Source organism: Gobio gobio (genome assembly GCF_949357685.1).
Source record: "Gobio gobio genome assembly, chromosome: 4".
NCBI classification, from domain to species: Eukaryota; Metazoa; Chordata; class Actinopteri; order Cypriniformes; family Gobionidae; genus Gobio; species Gobio gobio.
The window spans coordinates 57,623,618-57,648,369 of NC_137100.1; the positions used below are offsets into that span (position 1 = coordinate 57,623,618).

A 24,752-nucleotide genomic window follows, 5' to 3' on the forward strand; every position below is an offset into this window, starting at 1 on the left:
CACAACAACTGTGTGAATAAAATTGGTAAACAGTGCGATCATATTAATTATTCACACCCCAGTGCATGCTGGGAATGGAGCTGAACCACAAAATCTTTTTTCCTTGTAGACCTACATGAACTCAAAAATGCATTAATCTAACTCACCTGCTGTGCTTAACATTTTTTTTTAGCAACATTTACTTGATGTAAGAATATTTTTTTTACAGTGTAGTGCATTTATGCTTTTTAAAAGTTGTGTGAATTGTCTGCAAAATAGTTTTGCTAATGTGTGTTTGTGTATATACTAATGTTTTATTTAATTTTAATGTATGCTAGAATTCTACCATTTCTACAACACTGCATCCTTGTAAACAAATGGATGCTATTTAAACCACAAAGAGAGATACTGTATATAATACATAAAAGGGAAGTGGAAAATGCTATAGAAAATAACTAGTGCCTCCTGTGAGGTTTTCGTGTGTTATGCTTATTTATGAAAGTACTAACAACGCTTTAAATGTTGCCTCCTTGTTTCCCTGCACGAACATTACAGTGACATCACTGTCTTGGGAAACTTGTCCAGTTTAGAATATTCATGTTTTTTTCAACATGCTTAGAATCAGTTCAAAGAGATCATAAAATATTGAGTGACATTAAGGACAGATGAAATGCCAAGCATTGCATTTAGAGTTTGCTTACGGATCTGCTTGTGTGTCATATAACTATACTTCAACAATAAAAAACACAGTTACTTTGTTTGGCCTACATGGAGTCTGCACACATTTGAAGGTCAACATGAAATCAAAATCGAAAATTCTGTAATATTGCAGTATTTATTATAAATCATTTATACATGCATATAATTATTATTATTTTTTAAAATTCAAATGCATAATCAGATAATCAGCTGATATAGGTTATTGGCTGATACATCTGTTCATCAGATAATCAGCTATCGGCCTATTGTTTTTACAGCTAAATAATAAAAAAATAAAATAATAATCATCTTTGGCCCATCAGCTCTGACATTGTCTTTCAGCTTGGTCCTCTCTTTTCTAATGTGCGCGACTGTGTCAAAAACCTTGGTGTTATGTTTGGTTCCACTCTGTGTTTTGATAATCAGATTAGTGCTGTTGTGAAAAGCAGTTTCTTTCAGTTAAGATCTATTGCTAGAATCAAGATGATGCTCTCTCACTGTAAAAAAAATCCCCCTAAAATTTACGGTAAAAAAACGAAAGCTGCCAGAACTTTACCGTAAAAAATACAGTATAGCAATATTTTAGGTTTTACAGATTTATGTTAAATTATTTCTTTATTTCATAAACTGAAATAATGTTAAATTACCAATCTATTGAAATACTAATATTTACTTTAATAAAAGTACCTTTTATATATATATACTGACAACCACCAATCACAGTGGTGATGAGAGTCACATGAGGAATCAAAGCTCATCACAAGCAGCTTTTAGGAGGACAATACTAATATATAGAAGGTGCACAGTGTCATTCACACAAACACTAAACACTAAACACCATCTTGGCAACACGCATTAAATTTTAAAAATGCAATAAACATTAATTTAACAACATTAAATGTAACATAAAACCCTAATGTACATAACTGATTAGAGAAAACTAAGAAGAAACAGTTATTTCAACGAAAATACATCAAATGTGAAGTGTCACGCATGGAATTCTGGGAATGTCAATTTACGTTTTTTCACTGTAAATGACTGGTTCTTTTTCACGTAAATTTAACAGTATTTTACTGTAAAATTAAATGTAAGGTTAGATCTATTACAGTTATTCACCGTAGTACGGAAACTTTCTGTTAACCAGTTAACTGTTTTTAACCGTAGCATTTGTACAGTCTTTTACCGATCATTTTTTACAGTGGGATCTTTCACAAATGGTACAAAATGCGGCAGCCAGATTACGGACTAGCACTGAAAAACGTGAGCACATGTGAGCACGGTTAAGTTCCAGTTAAAGGGTTAGTTCACCCAAAAATGAAAATTCTGTCATTAATTACTCACCCTCATGTCGTTCGAGACCCGTAAGACCTCCGTTCATATTCAGAACACAAATGAAGATATTTTTGTTGAAAGCTGATGGCTGAGAAAGGCCTCCATTGGCATTCAGTACACTTATACTCCCAAGACGGATAAAAGACACTCAAATCATCGTTACAAAGTCCATCTCACCACAGTGACTCTACAATAATCTTACGATGCGACGACAATAGTTTTTGTGCGCAAAAAAAATCAAAATAACACCTTTTTCCAACTTGTTACTGCCTTCCGTGTGTGCCTCCACGACGCATGCGCGAGAATATGACGCAGATCCGGCGTTCGGACAGATGACCCAGAAGTGATTTGTTTACAATCAGAGGAAGACGCGCGTGTCTAAGCTGTTGGATTCTACATTGATCGTGCTTTAGGTCTCGGCGTAGTGCTCAAAATGGGGTTAGAGTGTGCATTTCATGGAATCCCGAGCCCCGGCGCTACGTCATATTCTCGCGCATGCGTCGTGGAGGCACACGCGGAAGGCAATAACAAGCTGGATAAAGATGTTATTTTGATTTTTTTTTGCGCACAAAAACTATTGTCGTCGCATCGTAAGATTATTGTAGAGTCACTGTGGTGAGATGGACTTTGTAATGACATTTTAAGTGCCTTTTATCGGTCTTGGGAGTATAAGTGTACTGAATGCCAATGGAGGCCTATCTGAAGCCTTTCTCAGCCATCAGCTTTCAACAAAAATATCTTCATTTGTGTTCCGAATATGAACGGAGGTCTTACGGGTGTCGAACGACAGGAGGATGAGTAATTAATGACAGAATTTTCATTTTTGGGTGAACTAACCCTTTAAGCTTTTTGTTTTTAAAGCTTTGCATGGACTTGCTCCTCAGTATATGTATGATCTTCTCACCCCATACACTGCTTCAAGATCCCTTCGATCATCCAGTCAATTACTACTCTCAGTTCCTCGTTCACTTTTTAAGGCTAAAGGTGACCGGGCTTTCTCGGTGGCTGCTCCTAGGCTTTAAAAAAAAAAGTCTTCCTCTCTACATTAGATCTTTCCCTTCCGTTTGTTTAAATACTCTTTGAAGACCTATTTGTATTCTTTATGTTTTAATTGAGTTTTGTCCTTTTTTGTTTTTTTTGTCTAGTCTTTTAATTTGTTTTATATTTTAATTATATATTTTAAATCTGTTTTATATTTCCTGCACAGCACTTTGGTTTCAACATCTGTTGTTTTAAAATATGCTTTATAAATCAATAAACTAAACTAAAAACAGCTGATGATCAGGGCGATGGACAGACAGACAGACAGATAGACAGACAGACAGACAGACAGACAGACAGACAGACAGACAGACAGACAGACAGACAGACAGACAGACAGACAGACAGATAGATAGATAGATAGATAGATAGATAGATAGATAGATAGATAGATAGATAGATAGATAGATAGATAGATAGATAGATAGATAGATAGATAGATAGATAGATAGATAGATTATTTTAGCTTATAAAGTTTTAAATATGGATATTTTTCTTACACAAATGCGCCACTTTGCTTCAGAAGGACTTTATTAACCCCCTGGAGCCGTGTGGAGCAGTTATATGATGAATAGATGCACTTTTAGGACTTCAAAAAGGACCCATCGAGTCAATGCTATTATAAAGTTTGGAAGAGCCAGGACTTTTGTAATATAACTCCGATTTTACTCATCTGAAAGAAAAATGTCATATACACCTAGGACAGGGGTGTCAAAAGTCCGGCCCGCGGGCCAAATGCGGCCCGGGGATGAATTTCAAACAGCCCTCAGCACGTCTCTTAAAATGTATTATATGTGGCCCGCCACGGATCATTTACAAATCATGCAGTTTCAAGATGTCACCGCAAGGTGGCAGTACTAGACTTTAGGCCAGGGAAACAGCGCCCAAAGCGGAACGAAACAGCGCTGCTTTTTTTACGGTCTATGCTTGTGTTCTGCGCAACTCGCGAGCTCCGACTCTGAACAAATGTGTATACCTGCTGAGTGTCTCGATCACGCGCCCACTGAACAGCCTTCCGAAGCCCGTGAGAAGTGTTCGAGTTCAGCGCAGAGGTTTCCGGTACGAGCTGCGAATCTCTCTGTGATTTGATTTAATTTAAATCCAGTTAAATTGCGCTGACTTAATAAACAACACTAACGTGCAAATCAGCTGAGCCGATTCCAAATATTTTTTCAAACAACAATTTGCATTTCGAATTTATCATGCGTTTACTGTGGTAACACCTGTAACCGGTAATTTGTCAGAAATGTAGGTTAATATCTAATTTTATTTAATTTGTAATGTAGACATGTATTAAATGATTAATAAAGGCCAAATTGCAGACTATTTTTTGTCATAAACTTGCAGTTTTGTGCATTTGTATTTATATGTCTATAGACTAAATACCATTATATTTATATATATATATATATATATATATATATATATATATATATATATATATATATATATATATATATATATATATATATATATATATATATGTATGTATTAATTTTGCCTTGTGTGCACTGCAAAAAATGCTGTCTTATATTATTTTTGTCTTGTTTCTAGTCTAAATATATCTAAAAATTCTTAAATCAAGATGTTAAAGCTGTTACGAGATAAGTTAAATGACATTAGATATTTTTTCTTGTTTTCTGGAAAATTAAATTGAAGTGAGTTTTTGTTTAAAACAAGCACATATATCTGTCAATGGGGTAAGAAAAATAATGTTTCTGTTTGGAATCTTTAAGGAAGATTTTGGAAGATTATTTTTCTAATCCATTGGCAGATAATTTAGTTTGTTTCAAGCAAAAACTCAATTCATTTAGATTTTTTTCCCCCCAGGAATCAAGAAAAAAATATGTAATTTTCCTTAGTAAAAGCATCTTGATTCAAGAATTTTTTGATATTTGGACTGGAAAAAAGACAGAAATACCAAGTCAGAAAAGCATGTTTTGTAGTGTGGTTTTACCTGTGGTGATTTAAATAGAGCACTTGTTAAATTTAAATAAGAATAGAGTTTGAACTCAGTAATAATATTTAAATTTCACCCATTAAAACTTTTTGGTTGATGGAAGCTTTACAGATATTGTTAAATATCTATACATTTCCTTTGTCCTATCTCAAGCTACTCTACTATCAGCTCAAGCTTTTGTCAAATCTGTCATGTTTCAACAAAACATGTCATATATATAATAGAAAAGGGACCGGCCCCCAAGTATGTCCACAACATCGAATCTGGCCCCCTTTTTAAAAAGTTTGGACACCCCCTGACCTAGGATGACTTGAGGGTGAGTAAATCATGGGCTAATTTTTGGGTGAACTAACCCTTCAATACAAGTTACAGCGTGGAAAAACGGGGTCATGCAGGGTCATCAAATGGTATGTTGAAAGATACGGTACAACTTATCAAATTAAGTCTCATTTAATCGCTCAATCAGTGTTTCAACCACGGAAAGACATCAATAAAACAGCTTGTGAAAAAACTTGTCTTAAACCAGCTCCAACTCACCTGCCTGGAAGTTTCTAGAAATCCCGAAGACCTTGATCAACTGGATCAGGTGTGTTTATTTAGGGTTGGAGCTAAACCACTGGTTGTGTCCGAAATCGCCCCCTATACCCTTAAATAGGGCACTATTTGAGGGGACAGTCATTTGTAGTGGTGTCCGAAACCATAGTGGACGTTATTGAATGCACTCCTTCAATCCCACAATACACCGCAATAACGAGTGTACAACTGAGGTATGCTCAACGGCTAGAGAATACCCATAATGCACAGTGAGAGTCGCACGCTGAATGAATATTATAGTAATGTACCAAATGACAGGGTTCCAAATGACAGTTTACAGCATTAGTTGGGAGAGATTTATTTTTCCCTGTATCGGCAGATTTCATTCTGAACTTTCCGAGTGACAGGTCTTCAAATTCTGTTGCTATTTCAGAATTTTAAGCACATTCTGTGACACATTGGTGTAAATTCTCTAACTTATAACATAGAAATGTTAAATATTGTATAGGTTAATGAGTGGCGTATGAAGTTCTTTCTTTTTTTCTTTCCAGGGTAAACTGGTGAAGTATTTCAGTCGGCAGCTCTCTTGCAAGCGTAAAGTGTCCTTACAGGAGCGGAATGTGGAACTGGATGGATTCCCGCGTCTGGGACATTGGTTCCGCATTGTTAACATGAGGAAAGAGGTTATTGAGGTATGTACAATCCTGTGTGTTGTGTCCTCAACCAGTTAAGTGCAAACAGGGATGGGTGATATGTTCAAAATATTAAATCACGACATGAGTCATTTTATTTCATTAAAACGATATATGTCATGATATAGTTATTTTATAGTTTCAAAGCCATCTCAACCGTCCTTAAACGCTATTAGTAAAAACAACCACTCAACTTTTTGTTTTACCTACACTTTTTTTCAGCTATCGTGTGTCAGAAGTTCTTATTTTATTACTGACTGTTTAATTGATTACTTAATTACTTTAAATAATTGCTTATTTTTGTGGTTTACTTGTAAGACTTTGATCATATTTCCCACTCTAAGTGGGAAAATTTACCACATTTTAATCTATAAAAAAAAGTGTGTATATATTAATAAATGTTTTTTTTATTGTGTGATATAGGTCTTAAATTTAATTCATAATGGTCTTAAAAAGGTCTTAAAAAGTCTTAAATTTGACTTGATGAAACCTGCAGAAACCCTGATTAAAGTCACACACAGCATGAGTCAAATGAAAGCAAATTAGGCTTGGTACAAGTTATTAGTGTTTTCACTGGAAATCTTAAAGGTGAACTATGTAACATTTTTTCAGTAAAATATCCAAAAACCACTAGGCCAGTGTTATATATTTTGTTCAGTTGAGTACTTACACCATCTAAAATGTTTCCAACTATTTGTAAATCGTGAGAACATTGTTTTAACTGTTTTAACCAAGGAACCCGGGACGTGTGAGGGAGTCGCCTGTCAATTGCGTCATATCTGCGTTACCCTCGGTTTCCAGTTTGTTTTGCAGAAACGCTTTACTCTTACTGCAGTGTGAACAAGAGTCAAAGCAGCCGCCGAGTGAACGCATAGAGTAACGTCATAACATAATTTTCAACACACTCAGATGTATATTGTATGATAAACAGAGCTGCGTTACCTCATACTCATGACTAGAAAAGCGGAAGTGGGGGCGGCGACTGTGGCATAATAAAAGTCCCGCTGCTCAGGAGGCGTGTGTTGCCTTCATCTTATTAACAATCACTCCAGCGGCCTTGCTCAGCTCCACAACACTCGGTCCTGCTCTGCTTCATACTACAGTAACGTTAATAATCGCATCCATGAACATGATTTCTGCCCGAGGCTGGCTGTGAGGTGAAGACCACATGTCCCAAGATTCTGCGCTCAAACTTGGCATCATCAAATACGCCTTTGTTTTGAACAGGCGACCTCTAGCGGATGGAAAAGTTACATAGTGCACCTTTAAGTAAAACTATAACATAACATCAGTGATGGAATTATTTATTTAACGAGTAATCAAACGAATTGCTGTTTCTCCCGTTACAACGCCGTTAGCCTTACTGAGAATAAAATGTGGCGTTACTATAATTGAGCTCACTGAAGCAGTTTTCATCCGAGCAGGCTCTCTGTCAGTCGGACCTGCAACGTTTTTTTTTTGGTTGGTGTGTGTGTGTGTGTGCGTGCGGGCGTGCCATGCGTGTTTTGGTACACATAACTGATGATGATTGGTGGGTGGGAGACAAGGTTGAGGTTGATAGGTTGAGTTCACACACACACACACACACACACACACACACACGCATATGCACAGTCACACACACCAACCACCAGGAGGAGTCAGAGCAATGGCAAGTCCAACGACTTCAAAGGTAGCTTTCGCAAACGGGAAGTATAAGCACTACTTTTCCCTCGTTGAGGTGAAAGGTAAGAATGTTTATGTAACGTGCAACTTATGCCCAGGAAGAAAGAGTCTCTCCACGACGATGGCAAGTAATTCTAATCTAATAAAGCGTCTCACATCATCATATGCCGCCACAAAATGAGTGGCTAAAAACCCAGGTGATAACGTGAGCTCCACTACCAAAAGAGTAGTATAGTACTGATAATGTTTACACAATATTTACACTATAGTAGGTCTACTGATAATATTTACAATAATGTATTGAATTTGATACATTGTCCCACAGCAACATTACAATAGTGTACATTAATGTACAATGTTTTAAATAATAATTTATTCTATTTAGTGTCAAATTCATTCATTTAACATATTTAATATTGGGGGCATCCAAGTTATTTGACATATTTGAGCATTTGAAAAAAAAAAGTAACACAGTAGTTACTTTCCCTGGTAATAAGTTACTTTTATAATGATGTAACTCAGTTACTAACTCAGTTACTATTTGTAAGAAGTAACTAGTAACTACAACTAATTACTTTTTTAAAGTAACGTGCCCAACACTGCATAACAGAACATTTTAGTTTAACAATAACTAAAGTAATTTATGCCATGGCATGTAGGTGCGTTTACATGGAGCACTGTAATTGGTTTAAAAGTCCAAACCAAATGAAAATGCTCTATATAAACACCTCAATCGGAATAAAAAAGAAATTGTAATCGGTTTGAGAGGGGTGGGATAAACCATAGTCGCGATGTTGCCCATCACAGTTCAGTACAGGCATCAGAACCGCGTCTCCTCACAGCAGATCTTTGTTTGTGTGTGTGACCGATGGATTCCTGCCGCTGTTCATAAGCTCTTCACGAGTTCTCAGCTGGTCAAAATACCATCATATGTAGATGCATACATTTAGCCCAGCACACATTATTATTATGGATGCTCAGTAAGTTCCCTCGTGAAATGTACTTAATAAAAAGCCAACCAATCAGGCTGTGAACGTGTCCCTATGCCTTTAGGTTCAGTATCTTTAGGTTCGGGGTAAAATACCAACGTAAACGTTTAGCGGACCAGGACTAAATGTTTTTTTAGCAAATGTTGTTTAGCAGTAAACTGAGCTACTAGTGTGAACACACCCTAAAGAACTTATTTCCACTGTAAAGAACCTTTTGCACAACGGAAAGGCTCTATGGATGTTAAAGGTTCTTCGTGGAACCTTAAGAGTATACATCATATTGTTTCATTCTCAGTGTTTGATTCCAAGCTGAAATTGATAATAGGAAATTCGCAGAAAAATAAACAGAATCTTAAAGAGCACCTATCATGGAATTTTGAAATTTACCTTTCATGTAGTGTGTAACATAGATCTAAGTGAACAAAAACATCCTGCAAAGTTTGAAATATGACAGTTCACCGTATATATAGTTATTTTCTTTCAAAAGTAAGAGGCGACTCTGAGTCATTTTTAAGAATCGTTAGAAGACCGAAGCTTTTTCTCTGACTAGATGACGTCAACTTGTCAAGTTATTTGAATACGATACGCCCACTTATTGCGCTCCAAGACGCCAGTGAAAACTAGAAAACATCATGGCGACGAGACGCTGTGTTCTGAAGTGTCACTCAAAAGCAAACTTTTTTCATCTGCCCAAGGATGAGCATTTGAAGACTAAGTGGCTTGAAGACAAACCATACATTGTCGCGATTGTGTGTTTATTTAATCGTCAAATGTCTCTATTTGCATGTCTCGCGATCTCAGGAAGCTTTTATTATGGACTTTTATTGTGGCACATGGTATCTTCTTCGTCTGTCTGTACCATATATGGACTACATGTGCACAGAGCGCCCTCCGGCTGCCAGGATGAATTGAAAACAACACATAAGAGACTCCATCGCTCATGATTAGGATACATCTGCGCATTTTGAGGAAGTATTGAATAAAAAATACTCCTCTGTTTAGAAATTTGACACAGACATATGAGAATCTATCAATATGTCTCCTCATCTGCACACTTTTGAACTAAAAGCCCTGAGGGATGTTGATTTGTCGCGAGTCTTCGTGAGGAGAATAGAGGAGTTTTTTTATGAATGAGATCAGCTGAGGCTCATATTACAATCAAACGGTTCCGATGCGGTTTTCATATTCATAACTCCTGACACATATTAACAAATTACTGTCACTATAAGACTTTGATGGGCGTTCCGTTTCCGAAAATATCTGCACAGACTATACCAATCACAACTGACTGAGTCATCTGACCAATCACCGCAGATTAGCGTCACGTAAAGGCGGGGTTTTGAAAAGTGAATCACTAAAGGAATCATTTGAGAATCGCTGTCAAAACAGGTAAAAATAAATGCATATTATAAGAAAACTAAAGTCTTTTTTGTCATTGCATGCATGCAGAACTGTTGTTGGGGACTTCTAAAACAATATTTGGAACATTTTAAATGCCATGATAGGTGCTCTTTAAGAAGGCTAACAAATTACACACATTTCAGAGTTTCGGCCAAGTTGCGACATGCTCAAATGGGATGGCAGTGAAATGTATTTCAAACATGTCTTTGCAAAAGGAATTAAGAAAAAAGCCATAGCTAATGGGATAGAAATAGAAATATCTAGATATTGCACACTGAAGTGAAATTTAGACATGAGTGTGTGGAGCGATTAAGTGTATTTAAATGTAAATGTGTCAGTGGTTTACGATTGGCTAGTGAGAGCATCTTTATGAAGGATCAGGAGCTTTTGAGGCAAGTAACCCATGCTGTACATCTCTAAATATTTCCCATCTGATGGGCTGAAAGGTTGTAAACAGAAGGTCTATAGCAGAAGATACTCTGAAGGCCTTGAGTTTTTTTCACCTGTGTCGCTGTCCTTAGTGCTGAAGTGTTGGCGCTGTCCAATGTGCTGAAGCCCCCTGCTGATGTGGAGAAGGAATTGCAGCTATAGCGCAACAGTCAGGTTCCAGGAATAATAATATTCATATTAATTTATCCTATTCCAATATCATATTCATTTTTCTTCATAGGGGGAACCGATTTTGAACAGTAACTAATAAACATTTAAAGACTGACCTACTATTTTTTTTAGTCGTTTTTTATTAAGCCATCAACCCATATTATTTTTTCCATATTTGTTTCTGTATATACAGTATAATCTACATATTTAAATCAATAGTTTTATATTTCTCCATTTTTCCAAATTGATTATATCATTCGAAGTGGTTCATGATATTGTAGTTCTTTCCCCTCATTAAAGCCGTTAAGTACACTGTCTTGTAACTTTGCAATTTTGTCCGATTTTTCAAATACTTTTTGTTTCAAGTTAATGTTATTAATGCTTTGATTCAACTCACAGCTGGTTGGTTCATGGCCTATGACCCTTTTTCCCTATTGAAAAAGTGAATGCCAAAAAAAACATTTTGTGTGAATTAAAAGCCAAAACGATGTTATATGTCATATTTATTTTATACATCTCCCAAGAAAAAAATGCTGAAATTGAGCGTTTAATATTTGAATTTTAATGCAGTTGTTTGGCATCTTGCAAGCTGAATGGTTGTAGGTTTGAACCTGTCACCACTGAGAAAAGGACTTAAGCTCAGGTTTCTCTAAGCCCATAAGTTTATTGTAATTTATTGTTGATCACAGCATCAGTAATTTAATGTTTTGTATTGAGTACAATTTAAAGGGATAGGTCACCCAATTTTTTTCTTATATTCTGTAGGTTAGTTTTATAAACACTTTCAAATAATTTAATGAATTTAATTTACTTAAAAAGAGGTATTATTTCAAATGCACATTTACACATTTTATGTGTAAAAATAATAGCACTGTATAAAAGATCATTTTATCATACATCACATATTTTTAAAATGACTCATTTATTAATTATTTTTTACACAGACATATTTTTCATTCCATTAATGCCCTGTGAATATTTCTTCTGCAATTTCATTTCTCTTCGATACATGCTCACCAAGGCTGAATTTATTTGATCAAAAATACAGTAAAAACTATTTATTACATTTAAAATGACAGTTTACTGTTTACTGTCAATTTGTTCCTGTGATGTAAAGCTGAATTGTCAGCATCATTACTCCAGTCTTCAGTGTCACACGATCCTTCAGAAATCATTCTAATATGATGATTTCCTGCTCAAGAAACATTTCCTATTATTATCAATGTTGGAAACGGTTTTGCTGCTTAATATTTTTGTGGAAATCATGATGCCTTTTTTCACGATACTTTGATTAGAAAGTTCGGAAGAACAGAATCTTTATTTGAAATAGAGATCCCTTTTTTTTTTTTTACAACGTAAAGGTTACTGTCATCAATTTAACTCATCCACTCTGAATAAAAGTAGCCTATTCAAAAAACTGACCCTGAACTTTTGAATGATAGTGTAGTATTTTTTGGAAGTTGTATTCAAAATCCACTTGGCTTTTCAGTTGAGGCCTGACTGGTCTCCATCACTGATCGGTTGTGTGTACGTGTCTTTGTTGTAGGAGATCTCCCCAGGTGAGCTGACTCTCGAGGCTTTATTTGAGATGTCGGATGAGCAGGTGTGTGAGGCGCTGCAGAAGTTTGGAGCGAGTGATGAAGAATGTGCTCGGCTCAATGCCTCGCTCACATGTCTACGATCAGCCCACAAATCAGGTGAGTTCACAGGATGCAGCTAAAAATACCACCAGACTGTTCTGTAAGCCTTCAAACTGTTCTGAATTACTGACAGTGCTATTAGAAATGTAGTGGTGGTCTGTTTATCTATCTATCTATCTATCTATCTATCTATCTATCTATCTATCTATCTATCTATCTATCTATCTATCTATCTATCTATCTATCTATCTATCTATCTATCTATCTATCTATCATCTATCATCTATCTATCTATCTATCTATCTATCTATCTATCTATCTATCTATCTATCTATCTATCTATCTATCTATCTATCTATCTATCTATCTATCTATCTATCTATCTATCTATCTATCTATCTATCTATCTGTCTATCTGTCTGTTTTTCTGTCTGTCTTTCTGTCTACACTTTATGGCAAAAAGTACAGAAAAGTATAAAAGCACATTGTAGAGAATGACTGGAATAGATTATTAGAATGGAGTATTCATACTTTTGTTCACATAGTTAAGCTCTGGTGTGAAAACATCTGGTGTGAACATCCAGTAGAGGGCAACCCAATGCTGAGTTTCATTATTATGGACCGGGGTGTAAAAATATCTTTATGTAACTCAGTTTCATATCATGCATCTGATTTTTACTTGATATGATGCATTTAGTGGTATAGAAGGTTGTTTTTGTTTTTGTGTGAAGTGTTTATTTTGTATTTCAGTTTATGAATTACAATGGGGTGGACTGGGGAGGGAGCTTTGCACTTGGGGTCGATAAGATCTTTCAATGTTTTTAAAAGAAGTCTATTGTGCTCATCAAGACTGCATTTATTTGAACAAAAATATGGTAAAAACAGTAATATTGTGATAAAGTAATAAAGTTATTTGTAAATACGGCCCCACTTTGTATTAGGTGGCCTTAAAGGGATAGTTCACTCAAAAATAAAAATTAGCCCATAATTTACTCACCCTCAAGTCATCCTAGGTGTGTATGACATTCTTCTTTCAGACGAATAAAATCTGAGTTACATTACAAAAGTCCATAAAAAGTGCATCTGCCTATCTAATAACGTGCTACACGCAGCTCTGGGGTGTTAATAAAGGCCTTCTGAAGTGAATCGATGCGTATATTTAAAACTTTATCAAGTAAACTTTCGGCCGACCGCCTTCCCTGTTCAATTTATGGAAAAATTGTTGAAAGTTCCCCTGCCGATCGAAAGACTAACACGACCAGGTCCGCTCGTCATGACGTCACATACGCATCTTGAGTTTCACTTTCAACATTCAACACTTTTCCACGGAAGGCAGTCGGCCGAATGTTTACTTGATTAAGTTTTAAATATGAATATTTTTCTTACACAAACGCGTCAATTCACTTCAGAAGGCCTTTATTAACACCCCAGAGCTGCGTGCAGCACGTTATTTGACGGACAGATGCACTTTTTATGGACTTCAAAAACAGAGCAACTATGAATCCAATTCTAATGCTTGGATTTGCCTGGACTTTTGTAATATAACTCCGATTTTATTCGTCTGAAAGAAGAATGTCATACACACCTAGGATGACTTGAGGGTGAGTAAATTATGGGCTAATTTTCATTTTTGGGTGAACTATCCCTTTAACTACTATGTACTTACATCAAAAAATAAGTACAATGTACTTACTATGTTCCGCAAAACACCTTTGCTGATATTGAGGTGGGATACGGGTAAAGTTAAGGACAGGTGTGGTGGTATGGGTAAGTTTAGGGTAGGGTTAGGTGTAAGGGAAGTGTCAACATTGTAATTACAAATGTAATTACATCAATTAATTACCGATGAAGGTATTTTTAAAAATGTAAGTACAATGTAAAAACATGCATGTACACAATAAATGCATTGTATCAAATGATTAATTAAAATGTTAGTACATAGTAGTTAAGGCCACCTAATATAAAGTGGGTCCGGAAATACATTTTGAAATGCCATTTGTTCCCGTTATGTCAAAGCTGAATTTTCAGCATCATTACTCCAGTCTTCAGTGACACGTGATCCTTCAGAAATCATTCTAAAATACTGATTAGATGCTCAAGAAACATTTCTCATTATTATCAATGTTGAAAGCAGTTGTGCTGCTTAATATGTTTGTGGAAACCGGGATATTTTTCAAGATTCTTTGATGAACATTTATTTGAAATGGAAGTCCTTTTTAGCTGGCAGGAGTGGCACTGATGTGGTCTTCTGCTGCTGTAGCCCATCAAGGCTCTTCTGCAGACCTCGGTTGGAACGAGTGGTTACTGTTGCCTTTCTATCAGCTGGAATCATTCTGGCCATTCTCCTCTGACCTCTGGCATCAACAAGACAGAACTGCCGCACACTGGATATTTTCTCTTTTTCGCTTCATTGTCTGTAAACCCTAGAGATGGTTGTACGTGAAAAATCCCAGGAGATCAGCAGTTTCTGAAATACTCAGACTAGCTCGTCTGGCACCAACAACCATGCCACGTTCAAAGTCACTTAAATCACCTTTCTTCCCCATTCTGATGCTCAGCTTGGATTTCAGCAGATCATCTTGACCATGTCTACATGCCTAAATGCACTGAGCTGCTGCCATGTGATTGGCTGATACTTGCATTAATGAGCATTTGAACATGTATACCTAATAAAGTGGACGTCACTTTCCTGCCGGAACAGTGGCAGAAGAGTTGCTGCATGAATGGATTTAATAGGGGAAAATTTCGAAATTATCAGTTTAAACTAAAGTTTGGACTTCATATAGTGTTCCTTACAACTAACCAAAGATCCAGTGATCCATGGATATTGACATGCATCCAGGAATCGTGTTTCCTGACATTTATATGTGCCTGATTTCAACGCAGAGGAAATACATGAAGCAAATTTTGCCTGTGAACATACAATATAGGCATGTCTAAATCCGGCTGATCACGTTTGGCTGCATGGAGTCCAGTTGTTTCTGTGAATTGCAGCCATCCATTTGCTTCTCTTTTCTGTAGCTTTCGGCTGTCTGTACAAATAGATTTGATAAGAAATCTGAGGTATAATTTTTACAGTCAATCACAAAGCTCTTTCCCATTTCAGATGTGTTTTGTGTGTTTTTCGCGGCATTAACGCTGAACACTAGTGCTGCCAATCTTTTTGCCACTCAGCGGCAAACCCTCCATACTACTGCCACTATTAATACAAATAATTAATATTTGGAAATTATTTGCAGAAATTTTATAATCTGTTACCCCATAAATCTCATATTTAAAAATCATTCGCCATAGTACAACAAATTATACATTTGATCTAATTTCCAGCAGTAGCCTATATGATATGCTTGGAATAAGCAAACAAAAAAACAACTAAATGAGTGACTTAATTCAATCTCTAGTTCATAAATTCATTCAATTGAAAGATTTTCAGGCTTTTCACCAGATGTTTTCATTACAGTGAGCTTCAGGGCTGTGTTTATACAGCCTCTGCTCAGTGTTTCTACCACTGGAGGGCAGCATTGTATAGCCTAATGCTCTGAAAAACAGCACAGTTTGATAACGGCGTTAGGTAACATCACACTTTAAATGAACGGAAAGATCGTTCTCGCAGTGTTTGTCCTCTGCCTTCAAAGCTGCAGATGATTGTTGTTCCTTCTCTTAGGAAGGAATTTCTGCAGATGTTGATAGAGCTTGATAACTGATGCTAAATCACTTGAAGGACTGGAGTCTCCTGCTTAATGAACTCTAGTGATTTTTGCATATTGTCCTTAACTGATCCATAGATCTGTAAAGTGTTACCACATCTTTCACGTATTATAATACCACATCCTGCACCGATGCATGCATGTAAGTTAATATTTTGCAAATGTACCTTTAGTGATTTGATTGATATATCAGCCAAATTAATAATAGAAACAAAAAACAAACTCCAGCATATTCAGGTTTCAGACACGACTGTAAATTCAAAAGGGACCCGATTCTGTGGTCAGATGAAATTATAAAAAGCCAGATGTGTTTGGTGCAAACGGGGATAAAAAGTACCCCATGCCCACGGTTAAATATACCGCTGGATCTTTAATGTTGTAGGGCTATTTTTTCGCTGGAGATTCTGGACATCTTGTTCAGATACATCATGGATTCTAGCAAATAGATAAAAAAAAAAAAAACTGATAAAAAATAAAAACCTCACGGCCTCTGCTAGAAATCGTATGATCGTACAATCGTACAATGATCCAAAACAAACATCAAAATCAACACACGAGTGTGTCACTGAGCACAAAATGAAGCTTCTGCCATGACCATCCCAGTCCCTGACCTGAACCCTATAGAAAATGAGTGAGCTGAACTGAAGAGAAGAAGCACCAACATGGAGCTGGAAATCTGAAGGATCTGGAGAGATTCTGTATGGAGGAATGGTCTCTGATTTCTTGTCAGGTGTTCTCCAAACTCATCGGGCATTATAGAAGAAGACTCAGAGCTGTTATCTTTGCAAAAAATAGGTTGCAAAACGTATGGAATATAATTATTATGGTCAATGTGCATTAGAGAAAAACATTTATTTAATAAAGAGACCCCCCCCCATTTTCAATTGTTTTACTTTAAAATCTAATGAAAGATTTTTATGATTTTTTTTTAATAAACGGTCAAAAGGATTAACATTTTCACAGTCTTTGTTCATATTTACCAAGGGTCAAAAACAAAAAGTTACCTCTGGGAAATTTAAAAATGTCTCTGTTGACCAACAGAGGGCAGCAAAGCTTTTTCGGTCTGATAATATGTGGTGTAAATGTTAGACTAAGGACTGTGAGAAAACAAAGGAGAACTATTCTGGCATGTTCTTTTGCAGGTGAATTATATCACGCATACTACTTTGCACAAGCCTTATGGTGCTTTTTTACAAAAGTAAAACTGCAGGTATGTAAATGCGATAAAATGTAATGCAGTTTGTTGTCATTGAATCTCTTCACCAATTCCGTGGTACCCTCTCATCGGATATTTCTTTCCTCTATTGACTCTGTGTTTGCATTGAGTAGCGTTAGTGCGGCCGCCTTGGAGTGTCTGGATTTTCTCAAACGTGGATTCCCGCTGTGATAGTGTTCAGACACAGCGCTAACCACCGATTGCTTTGTTTAAAGACAGGCTTAGAGATGCCTTTAAGATGCGGGTAGCTTGTTGAGGACACAGCACGGGCTCCTTCAGGGTTCATCAGAGGTGCCACACATGGACTGTGGGGGATTCCAGCTGTCACGAGAGCATGGTGTATAATTTAGAAATCGCACCTCTCTTCATCTTGATTTCTTTTTCTTTCTCGCTCTCCTTCTCCGTCTGCCACTATACCCCCCTTGTTCTTATCTCTGCTGTGTCTTTATTCAGACTCTGATTCATTTAAATGAATAGTTCACCTAAACATGAGAATTCTGTCACCATTTACTCACTCTCATGTCATTCCAAACCCACTTGGGACATTGTTTCTTCTGTGATCCAAGCTGCTCTTATCATCCAAGGAAAGTGAATGGTGACCAAGATGTCGAGCAAGATTATCATTAAATGAACACTTATACAGATGTCGGTGTGTTCCTCACATTATGCTATTATAAGGATTAAGAAGACTTAAATACACCGATCAGGCATTACATTATGACCTAATATTGTTTTGGTCCCCCTTTTGCTGCCAGAAAAGCCCTAAACCATCAAGGCACGGACTCCACTAGACCCCTGAAGGTGTGCTGTGGTATCTGGCACCAAGATGTTAGCAGCAGATGCTTTAAGTCCTGTAAGGTGGGGCATCCATGCCATGGATCGGACTTGTTTGTTCAGCACATCCCACAGATGCTAGATTGGACTGAGATCTGGGGAATTTGGAGGCCAAGTCAACACCTCAAACTTGTGCTCCTCAAACCATTCCTGAACCATTTTTGCTTTGTGGCAGGGTGCGTTATCTGCTGAAAGAGCCACAGCCACCAGGGAATACCATTTCCATGAAACGATGTACATGTTCTGCAACAGTGCTGGTACGTGTCAAAGTAACATCCACATGGATGGCAGAACCCAAGGTTTCCCTACAGAACATTGCCCAAAGCATTACACTGCCTCCGCCGGCTTGCCTTCTTCCCATAGTGCATCCTGATGCCTTGTGATCCCCAGGTAAGCAACGCACATGCACCCGGCCATCCACGTGATGTAAAAGAAAACGTGGTCCATCAAACCAGGCCATCTTCTTCCATTGCTCCATGGTCCAGTTCTGATGCTAAAGTGCCCGCTATTGGCACTTTCGGTGGTGGACAGGGGTCAGCATGGGAACCCTGACTGGTCTGTGGCTATGCAGCTCCATACGCAAGAAACTGCGATGCACTGTGTATTCTGACACCTTTCTATCAGAACCAGCATTAACTTCTTGAGCAATTTGAGCTACAGTAGCTCGTCTGTTTGATCGGACCACACGGACCAGCCTTCGCTCCCCACGTGCATCAATGAGGCTTGGCCGCCCATGACCCTGTCGCAGGTTCACCACTGTTCCTTCCTTGGAGCACTTTTGATAGATACTGACCACTGCAGACCAGGAACATCCCACAAGAGCTGCAGTTTTGGAGATGCTCTGACCCAGTCGTCTAACCATCACAATTTGGCCCATGTCAAACTCGCTTAAATTCTTACGCTTGCCCATTTTTCCTGCTTCTAACACATCAACGTTGAGGACAAAATGTCCACTTGCTGCCTAATGTATCCCACCCGCTAGTAACAGGTGCCGTGATGAAGAGATAATAAGTGTAATTCACTTCACCGGTCATAATGCTATGCCTGATCAGTGTATAATATAGTACTGTACATGAGTCATATGGACTACTTTTTGATGCTTTATGGAACTTTTGTGTAGCCCTTGGTCACCATTCATCTTAAGTGTAAGAAAGAAGCAACTCAGATGTTAATTTAAACTTTTCGTTTTGTGTTCCATGTGATTTTAGTGAGTTTGAGACCTCACAGCTCTCCAGAGAAAAAAAGTAATTTTGCTAAACAGGGTTCTTGTTGGCAGAGCAAAGCAGTGCGAGGGAATCAATAATCTATCCTTTTTTGTTACCTAATACAATTCAATTTAAATATATATATAAAGCAAAGTTCTCTCAAATATTTTTTTAACATTTATCCACACCGTAATTGTAGGGGGTTCTGACTCTTTCTAGAATAGAATCTGTCGGCTGCTGTAACATTCCCTCGATATAAAGGGGAGAAAGCACTTTTTCTGGTTTGAGGGATTTCTGTCTTATCTTTTAAAAGACATACACCATAGCGAAAGTGGAAAGTCACATCTCAGCCATTTCCCAAGACCTTTCCATGTACCAATTTCATGTTCAGCATGTCAGCATTTATATATCTACAGTTTATAAAGATCAGGTGTATAATACTGCTCATCTTGCTATTTTATTGACCTCCCATTGACAGACAAAACTCTCTTTCACTGGGCTTCGTCTAATTCACTTTTGAACAGGCAGTTTATACATTATTGTTCAGCAGTTTTGTTTATTACTACCTTCCCCTTGAGCAGCTGTTTGACCAAATCACCATAATCGGCATAAAACATTAATGTGTTCACATAATGTTATTTCCAACATTAAGTGCCCAAAATTTCTCAGAAAAATCCTTTTGTACAAAATGAGTTTACTTGTTTGTATTTGCTCCAGATGAGTATGATGTTTTCAAAAGCACTAAATAAATTATTAGTGCTGTTTTCAATCTATACCAAGAGTTAAAAAACCCTACTTTACTGACTTTGTAGAGATATTTATTCATGTTGAGCGCATCTGATTTGAAGGCTGTGCTGGAGGCAACGCTTAAATACTTGTGAGTTAAAGGGATAGTTCACCCAAAAGTGAAAATTATCCCATAATTTACTCACCCTCAAGCCACCCTGTATATGACAATCTTCTTTCAGACGAATAATATTCGTAGTTATATTAAAATATGTCCTGGCTCTTCCAAGCTTTATAATGGCAGTGAATGGCAGCCCAAAATGTGAAGACCAAAATAGTGCATCCATCCATTATAAAAGTAACCCATACGGCTTACGAAGAAAGTGTATATGTCATATGCACCTAGGATGGCTTGAGGGTGATTCATGGGGTACATCATAGGGTGATTTTCATTTTTGGGTGAACTAACCCTTTAAGTAAGCAAAGTAATCGGAAAAGAATATATTTTTCATTGAGATAAACGCCTTCTAAAAATTCTGTTCAAATATTTCTTGAGTCAGTTAGCATGCTGGTGAGTCACATTCAGGATTCTAATTGTGTCTTTGTTTTACCCACAATCCTCCCCTGCAGGCTTCCTCATTGTAAATGCTGCTTATCATCCATATTAGTGTGTAATTGGGAAGTATGTTTTCAATTGCCCACAAATGCAGCCCCTCAAACAGCTTTACAAGTAATCTGTTTTTCAGAAGAGTCATTGCCACAAATATCTGGCCGAAAGTGGCTGTTTTCATAAAAGAAACATGTACAAACAGTAAAAAGAATTTATATAAACCATGATGTTTTTACTTCTCATTATACCTGGCTTTAAACAAAAACACAATATGTGTCCAGTACTTAGAATTGTACATCATGGTACAAAATTACCTGGAAAAATTCCATTTAGAATTTCAGTGTAACGATCTGTTCGAATTTTTGGTAGCACTTTAGTTTAGGGTCCAATTATCACTATTAATTAGCATGCTTATTAGCTTGCATATTACTAGGATATTATCTGTTTATTAGCACATATTAATGCCTTACTCTGCATGACCATATTCTACATCCCTTAATCCTACCCGAGGTAACAATTACCTCACTAACTATTAATAAGAAGTAATTAGGAGTTTATTGAAGCAAAAGTCATAGTTAATAGTTAGTTAATAGTGAGAATTGAACCCTAAAGTGTGACTACATTTTTGTACTAGGAAAAGATTCTGTCAATAGAGCTTATACTTTATACCGTTCAAAGTTTTTAATGTTTTTGAAAGAAGTCTCTTACTGTATAGTCACAAAGGCTGCATTTATTTGATCAAAACACAGTAAAATATTCTGAAATATTACAATATAAAATAGCTGTTTTCTCGTTGAATATATATTTTAAAATGTAATTTATTCCTGTGATGCATAGCTGAATTTTCAGCATTATTATTCCAGTTTTCAGACATGATCCTTCAGAAATTATTCTAATATTTAGATTTTCAGCTCAAGAAACATTTCTTCTCATTATTAATATTATCAGTGTTGAAAACTGTTGTGCTGCTTAATATTTTTGTGGAAACTGTGATGATTTTTTAAATTTATTTTATCAGGATACCTTGAGTAGAAAGTTCAAAAGAACAGCATTTTGCATCTTTTGTAACATTATAAATGTCTTTACTGGCGCTTTTGATCAATTTAATGCATCCTTGCTGAATAAAATTGATTAAAATATATTTTTTTAAAAACTTACTGACCCCAAACCTTTGGATGCTATTGTAAAGTGTAACACATACAATGCCTTTTATATGCATGTAAAGCAAAGAAGTAGTAGAAAAATAGTAAAAATAAATAAATAAATAAAAGTCTACAGAGGAATTATATACTTGATTTGCAGGTTGACAGAAGGTTTGTTCATTGTCTCAGTGAAGCCTATCCAGATCCTCTTGGTTAAAAGCATTTTTGGTTGGAGAGACTTAGTCATTTCAAAATACTTCAAATGTCTTTTTGATCTGATGCATGTGTCATTTCCTGTCTTTCAGGATTCTGTCCACTCTGTAGGCTGAGAGCCTTTATAATTAGCTCTGTCTTGACACAAATATCGCTGCTAAGTCATATGCATAGTCATTGTGTCATGTAATCAAAGTCATATTGCTTTATTATTAGAGCAGAACCTAATTAACGGTATTGCGAAATGATAATGTATGGGCAAACCACGGGGGTGACGAGTCGTCTTGACACCTCTCATGAGTTGTTTTGTGACATTAATGGCAGTATCTTTGACTTGTGATAATGGCATTGCTAATCGAGATGCTAATAGAAGTATCCATGTGTCCCTTTGTAGCAGTTGCATAAGGCACTGTTGCTAGGCAATGGTTGTGACTGCAAATGTATTGTTTCAGAAATGTTGACTTGTTCTCATTAGGATTTGCTGGATGGATCATTATTGGTCGACTTTTCTACTTTGTGTTCTGTAGGCTGGGCATTATGTCATTAGTGGTGTTATAAGGCTTGTAGTTAGGATTAAGGATTTTACCTTTTACCCTAAGTATTCAATTTAGTCATGCAACTCGTCACACACTGTTTGTGCAACAGACCTAAATGAAATTTAAAATGGAGCGGCTTAATTTTTTAGCACTTGTGCAATAATTTTGACCTGGTGGATGATGAACCAGTCAAAATAATCCCATAGATTTGCATTTGTAAACGAATGAGCATGCAGAATACCAAGCAACTGCATAACAATATATTAACAACCGCTCAAAACACCTTAGCAACCTCATAGCAATGCCTTGGCAAACTCCCAGAAAACTCTAGCCTTGTGGCGTCAAGTTCTACACATGAGAGGAGTTGATTTCTAACCCAAAAATGTGATGAAACTAATCAGGAAGAATGTTTGCAACACTTACTACGAGGCAACGCGTCTTCAAGTGATATTGATTATGTAGAACTAAATCTTTGAACCTTTGTTGCTTGCTTTAATAAGACACATTCATCATTTCAGGAGAGCAAACACTGAGGAATTATTGACAGCTGTTGACACAATCTACTGCACAACAGACGGATTCATTCGCACCTTTCTGTAGCAAGACAGAGGTGAATCTTAAGGTTGAAAATTGACGACAGACAAAACTACCATGGGGTGCTGAGATGAGGATGTTTAAAAAAATACTTATAACAGCTTTTTTGGAGAACAAACTGTTTTTTTATTTTTTATCTTTGTACTCATTTCAAGGTGTTACTACCCTTACGAAAAAGAAGTTTATTCACTCTCAGAAAAAAAAGGTACAGTGCTGTCACTGGGGCGGTAGCCTAAGGTATACAAAAGTGAAAAGGTACATCTTTAACCCCTAAATGGTACATATTAGTACCTTGAAAGGGACATATCAGTACTTTAAGAGTGCATATTAGTACCTTAAAGGTACATATTAGTACCTTTTTGGTTTTGTACCTTAGGGTACCACCCCAGTGACAGCAATGTACCTTTTTTCTGACAGTGTTGATGTGTGCTATTATTATACTACTTTTAAGTATACTTTCAGTCTACTTTCTATGTACTTCTCAGAAATATACTTAAAATTGCACTTATGTATACAAGACTTATACTGACAGAAAAGTCTAAGGGCCCTATTTTAATGATCTACAACCCCAAATCAGAAAAAGTTGGGACAGTATGGAAAACGCAAATAATAAAAAAAGAAGTGATTTCTAAATTTACTTTGACTTGTATTTCATTGCAGACAATATGAAATATTTCATGTTTTGTCTGGTCAACTTCATGTCATTTGTAAATATGCATCCTTTCCTGTCATTCAGACCTGCAACACATTTCAAAAAAAGTTGGGACAGGAGCAAGTTAGGGCTAGTAATGAGGTAAATAATGATGTGATTTGAAACAGGTGATGTCAACAGGTAATTGTAATTATGATTTGGTGCAAAAGCAGCATCCAAGAAAGGTCTAATCCTTTAGGAGCAAAGATGGGCCGAGGATTGCCAGTTTGCCAACATATATGTGAGAAAATTAGTGAAATGTTTAAAAACAATGTTCCTCAAAGAAAGATAGGAAGAGATTTGGATATTTCACATTCAACAGTGCATAACATAATTAAAAGATTCAAGGAATCTGGAGGAATTTCAGTGCGTAAAGGACAAGGGCGCAAGCCTAAGCTGAACAACCGTGATCTCCGATCCCTCAGGCGGCACTGCATCAAGAATCGTCATTCATCTATAAGCGATATCACCACATGGGCTCAGGACTACTTTGGCAAACCTTTGTCAAGTACCACAATACGTAGTTACATCCACAAATGCCAGTTAAAACTGTACTGTGCCAAAAGGAAGCCCTATATTAACAGTGTCCAGAAGCGCCGTCGACTTCTCTGGGCTCGGAGGCATCTGGGATGGACCAGCACACAGTGGAAACGTGTACTGTGGTCAGATGAATCAGTATTTGAGGTATTTTTTGGGAGGAATGGACGCCGTGTGCTCCGGACCAAAGAAGAAAAGGATCATCCAGA

The 24,752-nt window shown here is 36.8% G+C and overlaps 1 protein-coding gene across 1 annotated transcript in view; it reads left to right on the forward strand.

Moving 5' to 3' along the window:
* The window catches only part of ksr2 (kinase suppressor of ras 2), a 169,749-nt gene that overhangs the window by 13,104 nt on the left and 131,893 nt on the right, over positions 1–24,752 (forward strand). Inside the window, exons 2-3 of the mRNA XM_079815181.1 lie at positions 6,097–6,237; positions 12,439–12,589. Coding sequence (XP_079671307.1) covers positions 6,097–6,237; positions 12,439–12,589 — 292 coding nt within the window. The remainder of the gene's footprint in view (positions 1–6,096; positions 6,238–12,438; positions 12,590–24,752) is intronic.